Here is a 15,839-nt window from a genome sequence, read left to right on the forward strand (position 1 = left end):
CGCAGCTCCCTGCTGAGTGAGTCGGTGATGGTGTTCTTTATTCCTGCCAGATGAAAGGGTACCAGAAACATCCCTTGGGCAACGGCCGAGTGCCACAGATCCTGGGCTTCCTTGGATAGGGCTGGGGATCTGGTGCCTCCCTGCTTCCGAATGTAGAACACTGTGGTGGTGTTGTCGGTGAAAATCCTTACCACCTTGCCCTTGAGGGACGGGAGGAAAGACCCGAGGGCCCGCAACCCAGCTCGGAGCTCCAGGACATTGATGTGTAGTGACCTCTCCTTTGGGAGTCAAAGGCCTCTTGTGTGGAGATCTCCGGTGAGCGCTCCCCATCCCTCCAGGGAGGTGTCCGTCATCACCGTCTCCTGATGTGCCGGGGTCTGGAAGTCCATGCCCGCTGGCAGATGCGCGCGGGTGCCCCACCACCGGATCGCTTGACGGAAGGTCTTGTTGAGCGGGATCCTGCCTTCGAAGCTGCCCGCCGCCTTCATCTAATGCGCGTCGAGGAACTCTTGCAGCGGATGCATCCGCAGCCTGCACAGGCGCACGAGGTAGATGCACAAGGACATCATGCCGAGAAAGGACTAGATGGACCTCACCCTGGCCACGTCCATGGTCAACAGCCGTTGTACCCTGCCCAGGATGGCCTTCGTCCTTTCCTCCAACGGAGAGGCCAATCGCGCCACTGTGTCGAGCCTGGCTCCCAGGAACAGGGCGACTTGCAACGGTACTAAGTGGGAAGTTGATCGAAAATCCCAGATCCATGAACAGCTGGATGGTCTTCTCTGTGTGCCCGATGGCGAGTTCTCTTGTCTTTGCTCGGATGAGCCAGTCGTCCAGGTAGGTGTAGACGTGGATCCCCTGCAGGCGCAGCCACTGGTGCTAGGCACTTGGTGAATACCCTGGGCGCCGACTTCAATCCGAATGGAAGGGCCTTGAACTGGTAGTATCGCCCTTGGACTACGAATCTGAGGAACTTTCGATGTCCTTTTATAATGGGGATGTGAAAGTAGGCATCCCCCAATTCCATCGACGATAGGAAGTCGCCTTCCTCCAGCTGTCCCAGCACGTGCTGGAGCGGGACCATACGGAACTTCTGGAACTTGATGTACTTGTTTAAACGACGAAGGTCCAGGATGGGTCGCCAGCCGCCAGTCTTCTTTCTTACGAGGAAGTATCGCGAGTACACTCCGGAGCCCCGGAGCCTCTTTGGGATGAGCTCGATAGCTCCTTTCTTCAGCATCGCCCTTACTTCCAGCAGCAGTTGAGGGACGTGGTTTTCCTTTCTGGCCATGGGTGGAATGCGGGAGCACTTCTTTAGAAACTCGAGAGTGTTCCCGCGGGCCAGGGCATCCAGCACCCATCGGTCGGTGGAGATGGACTTCGCCAGCCGGCCTCCCACCGGGGTGCTCAGGTGGGGGCTCGATGCTACGGCCGGTTCAGTCCTGCTTGGCGGCGGCCTTGCCGCTTTGGCCTCCTTGGCGATGACGAGATCCTCCTGACTTGCCGTGTCCTCTGTAGGCCTCCTGCGACGAGGAGCGGGCCGCCTGGCGGTACGTCCAGGAGCCGGCGCCGAATCCTTTGGAGGCACCTTGCTTTCCTCCAGAGTTCCAAAAGGGCGGCCGTCGGTGCTGCAACACTCCCAAGGCCCGAGCCGTCTCTGTGTCAGCCTTGAGAGCCTGCAGTGACTCGTCCACGGTCTTGCCAAACAGGTTGTTCCCCTTCAAAAGGCATGTCCAGAACTCTGGTCTGCACATCTTGGCGGAAATCGGTTGCCTTTAGCCAACCACGCCGGCAAAGGCAAACACTGTTGTCCATCTGGCAAAAACCGGTGTCAGCAATGTCCGTGGCTACCGTTATGGCGTGGTCCGAGGCCACCTCGCCTTCCTGTAGGATCTCCAGGGCCTCAGCCCTCTTGTCGTCCGGGAAGAAGTCCAGCAGGGGAGTGATCTTAAACCACAGCTCCCTGTCATAGCGGGCCACAATCGTGAGGGAGTTGGCCGCTTTAATCGTCATCGCTGCCGACGAGATGACCCGCTGTCCCATGGCGTCCAGTTTCTTCCCCTCGCCGTCCGGCGGGGAGGTCGAAGTTGAAGCCGTCGCCCCCGCCGTTTTCTTCTTGGCCCCTGGGGAGACTACCGAATCTGGGGTCGGCTGCGCCCTAAGGCACATGGGGGCGGAATCCAGGACCCGGTACTTCTTCTCGTACCGGTCTCTCTTGGCAGGAGCCGTGGACGGGTTCTTCAGGAGTGACAGCCCCTCGTCCCAGATGCTGCCGAGTAATGGAACCGAGAGGACCGTCTTCCTCTTGGCCTCACGTCGTTGATAGAGGAAACCTTCCTTCTGTTCCTCGGGGCAGAGCTGGAAGAGCTCGGATGCCCTGGCGATCATGGCGTGGAAGGAGCCAATTTTGTCAGGCAGGGGAGGCCTGAGGAGGTGGTGATGGAAGGCCAATCCCGTCGTCACCAATGTGTCCCCGTCGTGGCAGTCTCTGTTCCCGTGTCATCCCTCGGATCAGGGGAAGGAGATGAAGGCCATGAAGGCTGGAAGGGTGGGGGGGGTGAATTCTCCTCCGCTTGTTTGGAGGGCTTCCCGACGGTCCAGGCTCCACTGGATCGTCTGTTGAGGGTAAGGGCAACCTTGTCCTTATCTCCGTACACAACGCCTGGATCGCCATCAAGATTGCTCCCGAGTTGTCCTGTGGCCCAGGTACCAGCTGCGACGGGCGCGACGGTTGGGGAGTGGAATCCTCCGCCTCCACGCCCTCCTCGTTGGCAACACCGTCGCTTTCTTCGTCCGCCTCGTCGGGATCCCTCCCGTGAGGCCGGACCTCCTCGAACTTCTTGTTCTGGATCTTCGCGACTCTAGCCAGCTCCTCCTCAGAGGCTGTATCTGTGTCCATGAAGCCACCCGGCCCCCCCTCTTTTTCCACCGGGGTTTTCACAGGGGTCTGAAAAGAGGATTCCCTCCACGGTGGCAGGGAAACTCTGGGCCCCGAGGTCGCCTCCACTGGGGAGCCTCCACAGGCTTCGCCAGGGCCGCCATGACTCCCTCGATAGAGGCCTTAGCCGGGTGAATCAGGGCCTTCATAACTTTGGACGCGCTTGAGACCTTCACCTTGAGGGGAGGGTCACTGCCTCGCTCCCCCCCCCAGCTGTCTCCGTTGGATCGACCGGGACTTCTCCCAAAGCTTACCCAGGTTCTCCGATTTCCTCTTCCCCGAGCCAGAGCATTGGCTCGTAGTTGATGGCATCTGTGAAAGAGCGCCCTGCCTGGAAACCGAGGAGCCCGACCGATCGGCGCTCCCGGTGCCCGCGGACTCACTGTGCTTTGCCTTTTGTTGCACCCCCGTCGCCAGAGCGCCTTCAAAGGTCTTAGAAGACCGCTCGGACTTCTTCTCACCTACCGCTGGGCTCTTCCCTTCCAGCCAGTTGGTGAGGCAGATACACCGATCCTTCATAGTCCGTTCCGACATGTTCTTGCAAAACGCACAGCCCTTCTCCACGTGCATTTTGTCTTCGTGAAGGCAGTAGAGGCATCTAGAATGCTCATCCTCCTTTGAAGACATTCTGCAATCCGCATCCAGGGCAGCTCCTGAACAGCTTGGATCCGGGCGTCGTGTTTCCTTTGTCCTGGGCCATGCCCACGCAGGGTAAGCCTCAAAGATCTTCCGGAATCCTCCAAGAAGTGAAACTCGACGAAAACGTTGCCCTTGAGGGGTGTAGAAATTTCCAAAATGGGTCCCCATTGATCGGAAGTAGTAACGGTGGAGCTAGAGGCTTGATTGACTGAAAAAATTAAACTCTTTGAAAAATCGCAAAACGCAGTAAAAGCTCAAGCGCTATAGTCCGAGGACTCCCAACACTTGAACGTGCGGTAAAAATCTGAAGAGGGCTGCCAGAGGACGGGCTTAGGTAGAAGGCAGTCATTGGCTGGGGGCAGTATGACCCAGAGACCAGTGATTGGTTATTTGGAGAAAGACAGTTCAGAAACGAAACTGAAACCGATTTTTTCTTTACCGAGGATTCCCAGCCCGACGACAGGGAACATTCATGAGCATGTGAATCCATGCCAGATCCCATGCTGGAGAAGATGGTAACCCCTAACCCTCAAGTGCAAGCGGAGGAAGGGGAATAGAATAGAAAAGAAAAGCAAACACAAAAATATTCACAGGAATACAGATTCAATGTGAAAAAGATTGCTCTGTTCTGGAAACAGCCAAAGGGCAACTCTGGAAACTGCCAGAATGCAACTGCTTACAAAAGCTGTAATGAGGACATGTATGGCTCCCCAGGCGAGGCCTGGGCATCGCCATCTTGCTTTCACAGAAGTACTAGCAGAGTTCCTCAAAGTCTTCGATAGATTTCTGAAGTCTTCTAACCTAGTCAGATCCTGTGTAAATCTGGATTTCCAGATGAAATCGCTAGTAGATCCTGTTTGCAGTAAACTTTGCATATCTTCTGAGCATCCAGCATCTATAGGGAAATTGGAAACGTCAATGGGCACAGTCCATAAGTCATTTAACGCTGAAGGACGCATTCAGGGAGTGGCCTTTCCCCAAGTAAATGAACAAAATAAGGAGAAGGAGAGATTGCTTCTTGAAAAAGGGATCCACAAATAGATTCTCACAACTGACCCGACATGCCCACACCTGAAACAAAGAGACTGGTAATAATAAAGTACAAGGGGGCTTCTGGTGAGATTGACCAAGCAGGGACACACTGAAAATGAATTCTTTAAATATCCGACGCTAAAAAGCTCAGAAATGTTTTTATTATAATTGTGCATTAATGGGAAGAAGAGGTAACCCTAGATATGTGGCTGCAGACCCTTGCCCAACACACAAGCTCACAAACATTAAACACAGGCCTACACCAACAAAAGAACATAGCATTTCATTTCAACTGCGAACCGGAAGACAAATAATACATAGGATAGGCACATCACTGACTAAGTTAGGAATAAATAACACAGGAGGCACCGTTAGCAATCCAGAAAAGGTGAAAACATACAGAGACACAGGAACAGATGTTCCTTCAATGAATCATATATTACAAAGGGTTGAAACAGATATCTGAAACAAGCAAGTAGACTACTGCCCCACCCCTCTGGTGGTGAGGCAGAGTGTGATGAATGTGTTTTTATTTATTTTTTCATTTATACACCAAGTACAAGAACTTTAAAGCCCTTGCTGTGGCTGACATGTACAAATTCGTCAAGATCGGATTGGCATTTTTTTTTAAAATAACAGAGTAATATGGCATAAGAAAATGTTTCAAGTAAGAATTCTAATGGAAAGATTCTTTCGGGGAGGGTATGTGAGCCTTCCACCATCTAAATAGATTTTAGGACCATTGGGACCAAGTGACACTTCACAGGCGTGAGATCTAAAGCAATGTCGATTCAAAATGAATAGTTTGGTAGGGCAAGAAAAAAGAAAAGTTGACATACTTACATTAAACTGCTTTGGATCCTTGCTATGCGGATGAAATCCCTTTCTTTTACACCCAGAAACTTCCAGCATGCCAGCATTAGTTAGTCTGAAAATCCCAGTGCTAAATAAAAAGACAGAAATAGTTTTCAATAAACATTGACACATTCTAAAGGATTTAAAAAACTCAAAGTATAATTTTTACAGCTTCTAAAAAGACAGAAATCGCCTTATATAAAATTGTAGTAGTGGCTATTCCTACACTGGGAACATACGTTTGCGTATTATTTGAATTAGGGATCAAAGCATTGTAAGCTTGCGATAGTAGATGTCCATTGGTGTACATCAAAGAATCCTGGGAAAATATATTATTTCAGCTGAACCTCTGAAATAAACTGTCACCAACCATGATGGCCTCCTGGATGCCAAGTAAGTGAAATAAGAGCAGACAATATTACTGTGTGAAGATCCAGGTCAGGGAGTTCCTGAAGAAAATAACCTGTATGGGGAAAGCTCTGCCAAGCATTTGAGTTGAAAGGACGGAGGAGTCGCACGTCTATATAGCTAGCCGATTGCAGGAGCCCGACCAGTAGAAAAGAAAGGATTATACTGTGAGTAAAGATAAACCTTTGGATATGTTGTAACTTATAACATGACTCACCTTTTTAATGGCATTCAGTTAAGTCTACGTAGCACCAAATTGAAGGGGTTGAAGTCAGCTAATGAGATGTGCTGGATGTCAAAGGTAGATTGCATTGGCAAAGTAACCACACAGACCAGAGCAAGGTTGTCTGCTTTCTGCTCTTTAGTTCACAGAAAGGATAAAGGCACAGTTGAAGTGAGTTTAAGGGTATGCTACAGAGAGTTTACCTTGACCTCAACACCAGGATACAATTTCACACCAAAATATATATATATCTATCTCAAGGCGACGTTTAACATTTTAGCTTATATTTAAGGTGAATCCGTGTTCCACTGGCAAATTTAACAAACTTCGAAAATTTGCTAGAATTCACTTCAACTGTTAAAAAGTTGTAAAGCATAGAAAACAAGTGTACTTTTCACTTTCTGTTATCGTTTTCTCATGGGAAAATATTTGCAATTCTTGCTCCTGGGCACAGCCCAAACAGCTTGATGGACTTTTGCCAAACATTTTGTGAGCAAAGGGGAAAGGGTGAGAATAGGTTCTTTCAATTGGCAGAATTCCATTCCGTAGTTTAATGTGAACTAAGTGAAGAGTGGAATGCCCCCTAGCAATGATGCTCCACAGGAGGTCAGATCCGGTCATCAGGCGGACTTTCAGTTTCCTCCAGCTTTATTTAATGGTATGGGAAGCAGGAATGAGTGAGCTTTTTTTCAAGGTTTCGAGTTCTGATGTGGCCTAGTTCCATTTCCTCTGTCTTATGCCCCATATTCATAAGGAATCATGTAGGAATTTCGAGCACATTAAACTAAATGATTCTAGAAGTATTAAAAAGTGAAGGTATAGTCTGGATATGCATGCATATTAGATTGGGAACTTACACGTTTTATTGAATCCAGTTAAGAAAATGTTAGTAAACCAAAAGGCATGTAGAAGGATTTGTGAGGTCCTTCACTTACTTGCTGACTTACCTTGGGAACACTTGGAACAGATTCCCCAAACACGAACAATTTTGTTATTGAAAAGACAGGGCAATATTGGCCAGGGAAAGGAAGTCATGCACAGAAAGGGAGGCAGATAAAAGGAGACCACAGGAAATTAATAGTTACTCACTGTAGTGACAAACTTACTCTTAGTCCATAGTCCCCTTTCCTCCATAATGCATGGGCGTCCCTCGCTAGGGACGGGTGACAGAACCTTACCAGAAATAATCTTTTTCCCCTTTAAATTTAGAGGCACATGGGGCGTGGCCCTGGGAGCATGCGCTCCCCTGTCTCCACCCATTGGTGCCATTCCTCAGTCCCCAATAACGCATAGACAATATTTAACATTGCCTAGTGAAACCAGTATTATTGGAGGGGGGAGGGGAGGATGGTGGGGCGATGGTGGGACGCATGGAGGAAGGGGACTATGAACTAGGAGTATGTTAGTCACTTTGTTGAGTAACTATTAATTACTCTTACGTCCCATCTCCTTTGCTCCATACTGCATGGGCGATTACAACTGAATGTAGCCCTAGGGTGGAGAGGAGACCCTCCTTAAGAAAACACATTCCTTAGAACCACATGTCCAAAAGCCGCGACTGACTTAGAGCCGGCGTCCAAACAGTAATGCTTACAGAAAGCCGAAGGGGTGGCCGCCCTGCCAATAACCTGCCACGGAACCTACCATTGGAATGCAATGGCCGTGGCCTTGGCTCTGACAGCGTGGGCGTGCATGTTGCTGGCAATGGTTTGTGCTGCCCCTCTTAGGCCTCCTTGATGGCCGAAACTATCCATTGTGCTATAGAGGCCTTGGATGCCTGAAACCCGGGCCTTGACGCCCCCCCCCCCCCGGAGGTGACAAACAGTGCATTCGACTTGCAGAAATCCTTGGTCCTGTCCAGATAGAATTTCAGACCGTGTCTGACATCCAGACAGCACAAGACCCTCTAAGCCTCGTCTTTAGGGTCAGCAAAAACATAAGTAAGACTAGCTCCTTGTTTCGATGGAAAGCGGAGGGTACCTTGGGTAGGAACGTGGGGTGTGTCTGCACGACCACCTTATCCTTGTGAAAAGTCATGTAGGGTCTGAGGCCACCATAGCCTGTATCTCGGTGTCTCTGCAAGCAGAGGTGAGGCCCACTAGCAGAGTTTTCTTAATGGTGTCCAGTCGGATGTCCGCAGACGCCATTGGCTGGAAGGGCTTGTGTGCCAAGGCGACCAGCACTACATTGAGGTCCCACACAGGGTGTGGTTTTTTGATGGGCGGGTAGAGCCTGGAGAGGCCTGCCCTATGTCTCTTGACTATCGGGTTAGAAGAGGAGAAGACCTCCTCCTCCGAATTCTTGCAGACCCCTATGGCTGCCATATAGGCACATCATGTGTCCATCTGCACGCCTGAGTGAGCAAGGAGTGCAGAGAAGGAGAGCATATCATCCAGCATGCACATAAGGGGTTTGATCTCCTTAGAGTCCGCCCAGTGACAGAACATACTCCATTTACTCTTGTACTGGCTCCTGGTAGCCTTGCTCCGAACGCCCTGAATTATTTCTAGGTTAGCCTGTGATAGGCTCATGTGCTTCAGCGTGACCTGCTCAGGAACCCCGCTGCGCGGGCAGGGTGAATGACCCTGCCCACCTGCAGTGCCAGAAGAAGAGCTGAGCCCATCGTAAGACGAATGGGTGGCCTGTCCGAGAGGCTGAGAAGCTCCAAGAACCACAGTCTCGCCGGCCACCAGAGAGCTATCAGAATGATGCTGAGGTGACAAGATTCCTTTATCTTGCAGATGGGCGTGGGAGGGAAGGCATACACTGTCATGCCATTCCACTGTATCTGGAATGCGTCGCCCAGGGAGCCGGGGCACTGCCCCTACCAGGGCACGAACTGCTGGCACTTCTAGTTGTCCCAGGAGGCAAAAAGATCCACTTGAGGATGCCTCCATCTGCTGAAGATCTCCAGCCGCACCTCATCATTTAATTGCCACTCGTAATTGTCCGATTCCAGTCTGATGAGCCTGTCTGGCTCCAAGTTGGACTCCCCTGGCAGGTGGACGCCTGTGTGGTTCTCCAGGGCCCATTCCCACATGTTGACCACTAGGTTGCACTGTGGAGGGGACCCGGTATCCACTGCTTGTTGACATAGTACATGCTGGTTGAGTGGTCGGTCTGGATAAGGACGACCTTTCCCCCAATGAGTGGAAGGAAAACTTTGAGAGCTAGCCAGATGGCTTTCAGCTCCAGCCAGTTGATCTGAGACTCCTGCTTCTACCGGGTCCAGACTCCATACACTGTGGCTGTCCAGAGTGGCACCCCAGCCCTCTAGAGAGGAGTCTGTAGTGATGGTGACCTGCGTGGCCGGCTGCCAGAAGGGCTTGTCCATCCGCAGGTTGCAGTCCCTGGACCACCATGTGAGGTCCGAGTGGAGAGAGTGAGGAATGTTGACACTCTGTTTGGGAGCCCCGCTCCTGATTCCATGAGGCTGTGAAGTGCAGCTGTAATCTCCTTTTGAGTCTTGTGTTGGGGGTATGGCCAGTAGGACCGCTGCCATGATACCTAATAAATGTTGGTAGCAACAGGCCAATGTCACTTCTCGGTGAGGAAGTGAGTAGTGGCCCTCTTGATGGCCATGATCTTGTCCTGAGGGGAAAACTCTCTCGGAACTCGTGTCCCAGATGAGGCCCAGGAAGGTCAGTCTAGTGTAATCATAAGGGTGGAGGAAGTGTGGAGTACTGCCTACGGAGATCTCTGCCTGACAAGCCAGCCGTCCAGGTACAGGTAGATGTGGTGGACCTGGGCCCCGAGGAGGGCTGCCACTGCATTCATGAGTCTGGTAAACACCCTGTGGGCCAAGTTGAGGCCGAAGGGTACCACCATGTATTGGAAATGGCAGCCCATGATCCTGAATCGCAGAAAGGAGCGAAGCGGCTACAAATAAGGACGTGTAGATAAACGTCCTTCAGATCCAGGGAGCACATCCAGTCTCCTTTGCACAATGTCTCCGCTATGAGTGCTGGCGTAACCATCTTGAATTTATGAAGAGGGAGGGAGAGGTTGAGGATAGAGCGGTCCAGCTCAACTCTCAGGCCAGCCTGCTGCTTCTTCTTTTGTATGGCAAAAATCCTGGAGAAGAAGCCCAATCGTCGCTGGGAGGCTGGGACTTCCTTCCACTGCCTGGCTCGCGACGAGCAACCTAATTCACGCTAACAGAGTTGCTGTCCCAATCTGTGGGAGGGGAGGACCGAGGAGAGGGAAGGGTCGGTAAGCGGTACCCCGTGGATAATACAGAGAGTATCCAGGGGTCCGCAAATGTCTGATGCCAAACCTGTGTGTGAAGGGCAAGCCTGTCCCCCACTGGAGACACGTGGACCCGAAGGGACGAGTCATGCCTTCTTTCCCTCTGAGGCTGATGCAGAGGAGGGGGACTGAAAGAAGCCCTTACTCCCCCACCTTTTGTCGTTTATGCGGTGTTGACGCAGCGAGCGGTCGGGCTGCCTGGATCTTTGTTCTTGGATCCCGCGGAACCCTCCGAACATCGCCCCTCATCGGAGCATTGATGTGACTGGGTGTACACCTTGGTCGTGGCCTTCGTAAGGATAAAGACTTTGCAGTTTGCAAACAATTTTTTTTTATCTACCTCCTCATCGGTGGTGGAGTGAAAGAGGTCGCCACCCTCGAATGGAAGGTCCAATATGCGTTCCTGGACGTCTGGGTTGAATTTAGTAGCCCGAAGCCAGGCAGTCCTTCTCATGTCCGTGGCGATGCATACGGCCCGGCCAGAGGTGTCAATGTGGGCCACGGTGGGCTCCATGAGATCTTGCGCCACCATTTTTGCCTCTGCCAGTCCCGCCTTGAATCGTGACCGGAAGGTCTGGAAGAAAGTCAACTATTTCCTATCAAAGCCTCTGGTTAACGGCTGCCAGCATGGCACCCGCGTTGGATTGACGAAGATGCAGCGAAGCGTTGGAATAAAGCTTCATCCCGTACGCCTCCAAGATCTTCTCCTTGCTTAGCAGCACCGAGGACGAGGTAACCAAGAACAACTGAGACTTTGAGGAGAGTGACTCTGCAGCAATCACCAATGAGTGCGGTTGAGGGTGGGCCGACATTTGCCTATACTTGGCATCCAGGTGCCGATTGACAGGTTAGGCCGAGTGGGGTTTGAGCCACCTCTTTTTGGCCAAAGCAACAACATCCTTTTGCATCGGAACCCTGTTCTAGACGCGGGGCGTAGAGTGAGGACCTCGGCCAGTACCCCTGCCTCTGGTTGTTAAACTATGGGTTGAGGAAGGCTGAAGTACTCTGCCAGACCTGCGAGTCGTTCGTGGAAGGCCTTGACTGGCGATGGTGGGTCGGGGTCTTCTTCCTCATCTGTGTCCACCAGGGCGTCCGGCTGGTCCGGAGCAGGTGGAGAAAAGCTGGGCGCCGAAGGCCATGGTGTGGAAACCAGAGCCGGAGGTAGGGGAGCCAGAATCGAAGGGGCCGGCGTGGGCAGCACCAGCTGCACCAGGGCCTGCAGCGCTGGAGCCATAGGATGAATGACTATAGGCGCCGGCGCAGGAACCGAAGGGAGCATATCCCTGATCACATCCCTAAGGATGGACCACATCTGAGGAGATCTCATGAGCGTGAGGAACTTTTCAAAGAACCTGTCAGCGCAGGCGGGTGTGGTGGCAGGTGATGTTGACGGAGTAGCGGACGGCTACTGAGGCCGGAGTGTACTCGGTCTAGCTGGTTGCGGGGTAAACCTGCCCTGCGATGCTGATGGATAAACTGTAGGCCACGAACCTGGTTGACAGCAGTCCCACCTTGGAACTCGTTCTCCAACCTGCTCCGTTCCTCTGGGCGGTATTGGATGAGTGGCCATCTTGTCTGGTGCAACGGCCATCTTGTCGAGATGCATGCCACGTGCCAAAGTCGTGGTGCTTGACTCACTGTGTCCAGCCTGCTTCAGGACTCTTGACGATGGAGCATGAGACCTACCCTGCACCTCAGGCCGAGGCCTGGTAGGCGTGTCGCCCTCAGCAGTATCGCCGGCAGTGTTGCGTGCAGGGGCCCCCTCGGACAGGTTGCCTCTACAAGGGCGTAGCCCCTCGGGTGTACACCTGGTAAAAGAACCATGCGGTCCCTCAGCACTGTTTCCGGAAGGATCTAAAGGCCCCTCGGCCTCACGGCCGGTAGCTGACCTAGCCTTGGTACCCGTGCTGGTGTGAGAACCTGAGAGGTTCCTGCCGTCAGGGCGTTTCCTTGGAAAGATGTCACCCTTGCGGGGTGCGCTGGAAAAGAGCAGCCCTCTCTTGGGCCTTGACTTATGTCTGATGAAGTCCTTCAAGTCCTCTGAAGGCGAAGTCTCGAAGCGCTCCCTCCAGCTAGCTAATCTGTTCTTCAGGGTACATGAAGAAAGTGCGTTGCACACGGTACAACCCTCTCATCCGTGGTCGGGGCCAAGGCAGCAGAGTCAAAGAGCATGTGGGTCTGAAGCAGGGAAGAGCCCCTCGCAGTCTGGACACCTGCTGAAGCCGGCTGAAGACAGATGACAAAAGAAGATATCCGGGGAAGAGCGCGTGGTATTACATGGCCGAAGCCATACCCAGGAGCGCTGGTGAAATGGGCCCGTTTCCGTTGACGCAGAAAAGAGGACTGGGGAGTGGTAAGGGTGGGCCAATTCAGGGGAGCACATGCTCCCAGGGCCGCGCGCCTCGAAATTTAAAGGTGAAGAAGGTTGTTTCTGGTGAAAAAGTTTCGGTCTCACGTCCCTAGCAAGGGAGGCCCATGCAGTGTGGAGGAAAGGGGACGGGACGTAAGAGTAGTGTGGGTTATCCGGTTGAGGGCATGAGGATGGAGGTTATTTCTGGAGAAGGTCAGGTACTGGCTAGCGACTAAAAGATACTGCAGTATGAGTCGGTGTGCTAGTGGGCCAGGCGAGGCAAGGAGAGTTAGTGTAGGGAGTGGCTGTGACATAAATGGTACTTAGTGGAAGGAGGGTGAGTAGTAGTAGTAGTAGTAGTGTGGAGCAGGGAGTAGTAGCGTGGAGGACAGAGAAATAGTGCAAAGGAGGTGGTAGTGGTGGGGAGGGGGGGCAGTTGAGGAGGGTATATTAAGAATGGAGATTAGCTAGTACCATCTATGGGTGAAGGTGAGTGAGACACGTAAGAGGGGCAGGAAGAAGGATGAAAGGAGAGAGGTGGATGGAATTGAGCAATGAGGGTAGAACCGAGAAGATTGGGGGAAGAGCGAGCCTGATCGAGGAAATACCAAATTCAACAGGGTGTTTATAGGGTACAATGTGCTTGTCCGTATAGTGCACTAATCAGTGGATAGAGTAGAGACAGTTAAGAAGTTCCTGAGGGATTACAGATAGAGAAGGCAAAAAGCTTTTAAGTCTTCAACATTAGGACAAGAAAGACTTGACAGTAGGGTTCAATCTTCTGTATAAACTAAATGTGATGAATCCTTGGATGTCGTCCCTTTTTTCCATGCGGGAAGACCCATCTCCTGTGGTCAGGGCAGTCCAATCTAATAATCCCATTTTGGGTGGTGCACAGAGGGAGAATCACATGGGGATGGAAAACCCTCATCGGATGAGGGATGACACCCAAGGAGAGACACAGTATATTTCTACCCCTGTCCCAGCTCTCTTACCATCTCCAGAATCCTACAATCTCTCATATTTCTATGTATGTGAGCAAAATAGAATGTTGTCCTCCCCTTAATAGTACTGAGACAAAAAAGAACAGTTATAACATATTCGAGAAATGTACTGAGACGAACAAGATGAGCGGTGTGCAGAAGATCAACCAGCGGAACCACAGTAAGAAGACCAGCCTATTCAATCTAGCCAAACTCAGCTATCGAATAAAAAGGAATGAAGGACTTCCCACACAACAGTCCTCCCAGGAAGAGCCGTGAGGATTTGGCACTGTGTCTGCAGGAGACCGGGAGAAAGTCTGGACGCAAACAAAGAAGCAGAGAGTCTCGGATCCGGTCCTTAGGCAGCAAAAAGAACATCAGGCTGGTGGACGCCAGGGTGGCGAACACAGGCGATCCTAATGCTTGGGAAGCGCAATGGCTTCCAGAAGGACGGTTGGTGCTACAGAGCCGCTATAGATCAGACAAAGCCTCCCCAAGCATCACGTGTCCTGCGGCTGTCGGAGGAAGCTGGAAGAAGGCAGACACCCTCACAAACAAGGAAAACCGGTACACAGAGGGCCAGAAAGGCACAGAGAAAGTGGTGGCAAGTAGAGGGGGAGAAATACCCCGAACCTAGGGTCTGGGACCCTGTGAAACAGAGGAAAAAGGAGGGCGAGAAATACCCTCAAACTAACGTTATGGGACCCTGAAAGCAATATTGAAGAAACGTTTACATCTATGGGAATATATGGTAGTGCTTGGCAGGAGAGTAAACAAAGTCTACATTGAAGGAGAAGTACTGAAGACAGGCGAGTTTGGGACTTGTACCCATAACAGAAATACATCAGTTGCTCATCCTCATACTCACAGTACCTGGGAGAAAGGTGAACCAGGTTGGCTGAGCAATAGGTGGTGCTTGGCATGAGAGAATACCAAGTCCTCCTGGAAGGAGAACTGTTGAAACCAGGCGGGTATGGGACTCTCACCCATATAAAGAGCATGATTACTCCTCTTCATAGTCACAGTACCGGAGAGAGAAACGTGAACCCGGTTGGCTGTGCAAAGGAAGAAAAGCCTGGGGAAGGGAGACGGCCCCTGGGGATTTGTGAACATTGTGGCAAAGTTAGGAGAAGGAAGACTTTCTCTTGGCTCTTCAAGGAAGTGGAAACAAAACCAGGGTAAGTGAGTCATTCCCCCTGGGACTTACGAACATTGTGAGAAGTCAAGAGAAGGAAGGCATCCTCGTAACCCCTGTGGAACATTGTTTTTGTACCTTTTGGAACTTTGTGTTATGAACTTGTGAAATACCTATGAGTAACCTGCTAAAAAGACAACCCCTTTATACCTTATATTGAGTTGTTAGTGTGAGGGTTAGAGTTAGGCTTTTGACACAACGGTGGACTTACATCCTGATGGACACATTTGAGATTTGTGCTGAGGCAGGGAAATCCCTCTTGGTGTGGGCTAGTGAGGCCTTTCCCCAACCCTACTTTCATTTGAATAATAGTATGTAGCAACAAAAATGCCACCAGTGTCTTGATATCTCACTACTGCACCCTCACATAACCCAGGGGCTAGGACTGACTACTGATTGGCTGAACTGTCTGGCTTCACCCTTGGTGAAAGTAGTGCTTACATTATAGCCTCCATGGTAGCTCATCCCCTTTTGGCTGGTTCGAATAACAATTGGTCAATTAGGCGTTCCAATTAACTCTCCTATATAAGAGCTCTGCTCCAGTTTATCTGGTTTGCTCCTCCTGGTAGGTATCACGCTCTGTGTTCCTCTTGCTTTATGGAAGGTTTTATTTTATTTTATTTCCCCATGCCTTTGCGGTATTGTAGATGTTGTTTCATTCATTTAGATTCAGTTTACCCACAGTCCTTAATGGGGAATTGAACCCGCCGTGTCTTCTACATGGGAGGCACCAATTCTACCACTGTGCTATTTCAGCTGTGCTTCTATTTAGTGGCGAGGGAGGCTGAAGCCTTTTTCCTATAGATGGGAAGTGTTTTTCCTCGCTCCGTTCTGTCAACACATCGCACTGCATGTTGCCGGCTTTACCAGCCGCTCCTCTCCCTTCGCCGCCACAACAATTCAGGGTTTCTTGTGAAATTCCTCCCCAAATTCAAGAGGAGTACATGTTAAATCTAGAGACCTTGCAG

The 15,839-nt window shown here is 51.3% G+C and overlaps 1 protein-coding gene across 7 annotated transcripts in view; it reads right to left on the minus strand.

Annotated features, from left to right (window-relative positions):
- Positions 1-15,839, minus strand: part of STAMBPL1 (STAM binding protein like 1) — a 580,481-nt gene that overhangs the window by 17,471 nt on the left and 547,171 nt on the right. For all 7 annotated transcript variants that reach the window (XR_011268690.1, XM_069611270.1, XM_069611271.1 and 4 more), the window contains one exon: positions 5,453-5,552. Coding sequence is in view for 6 of the 7 variants with exons in the window: in XM_069611270.1 (XP_069467371.1) it covers positions 5,453-5,552 (100 nt within the window). In the remaining variant the exon portion in view is untranslated. The remainder of the gene's footprint in view (positions 1-5,452; positions 5,553-15,839) is intronic.

This window comes from Ambystoma mexicanum, chromosome 8, assembly GCF_040938575.1.
Source record: "Ambystoma mexicanum isolate Mex_15411 chromosome 8, UKY_AmexF1_1, whole genome shotgun sequence".
Taxonomy (NCBI): domain Eukaryota; kingdom Metazoa; phylum Chordata; class Amphibia; order Caudata; family Ambystomatidae; genus Ambystoma; species Ambystoma mexicanum.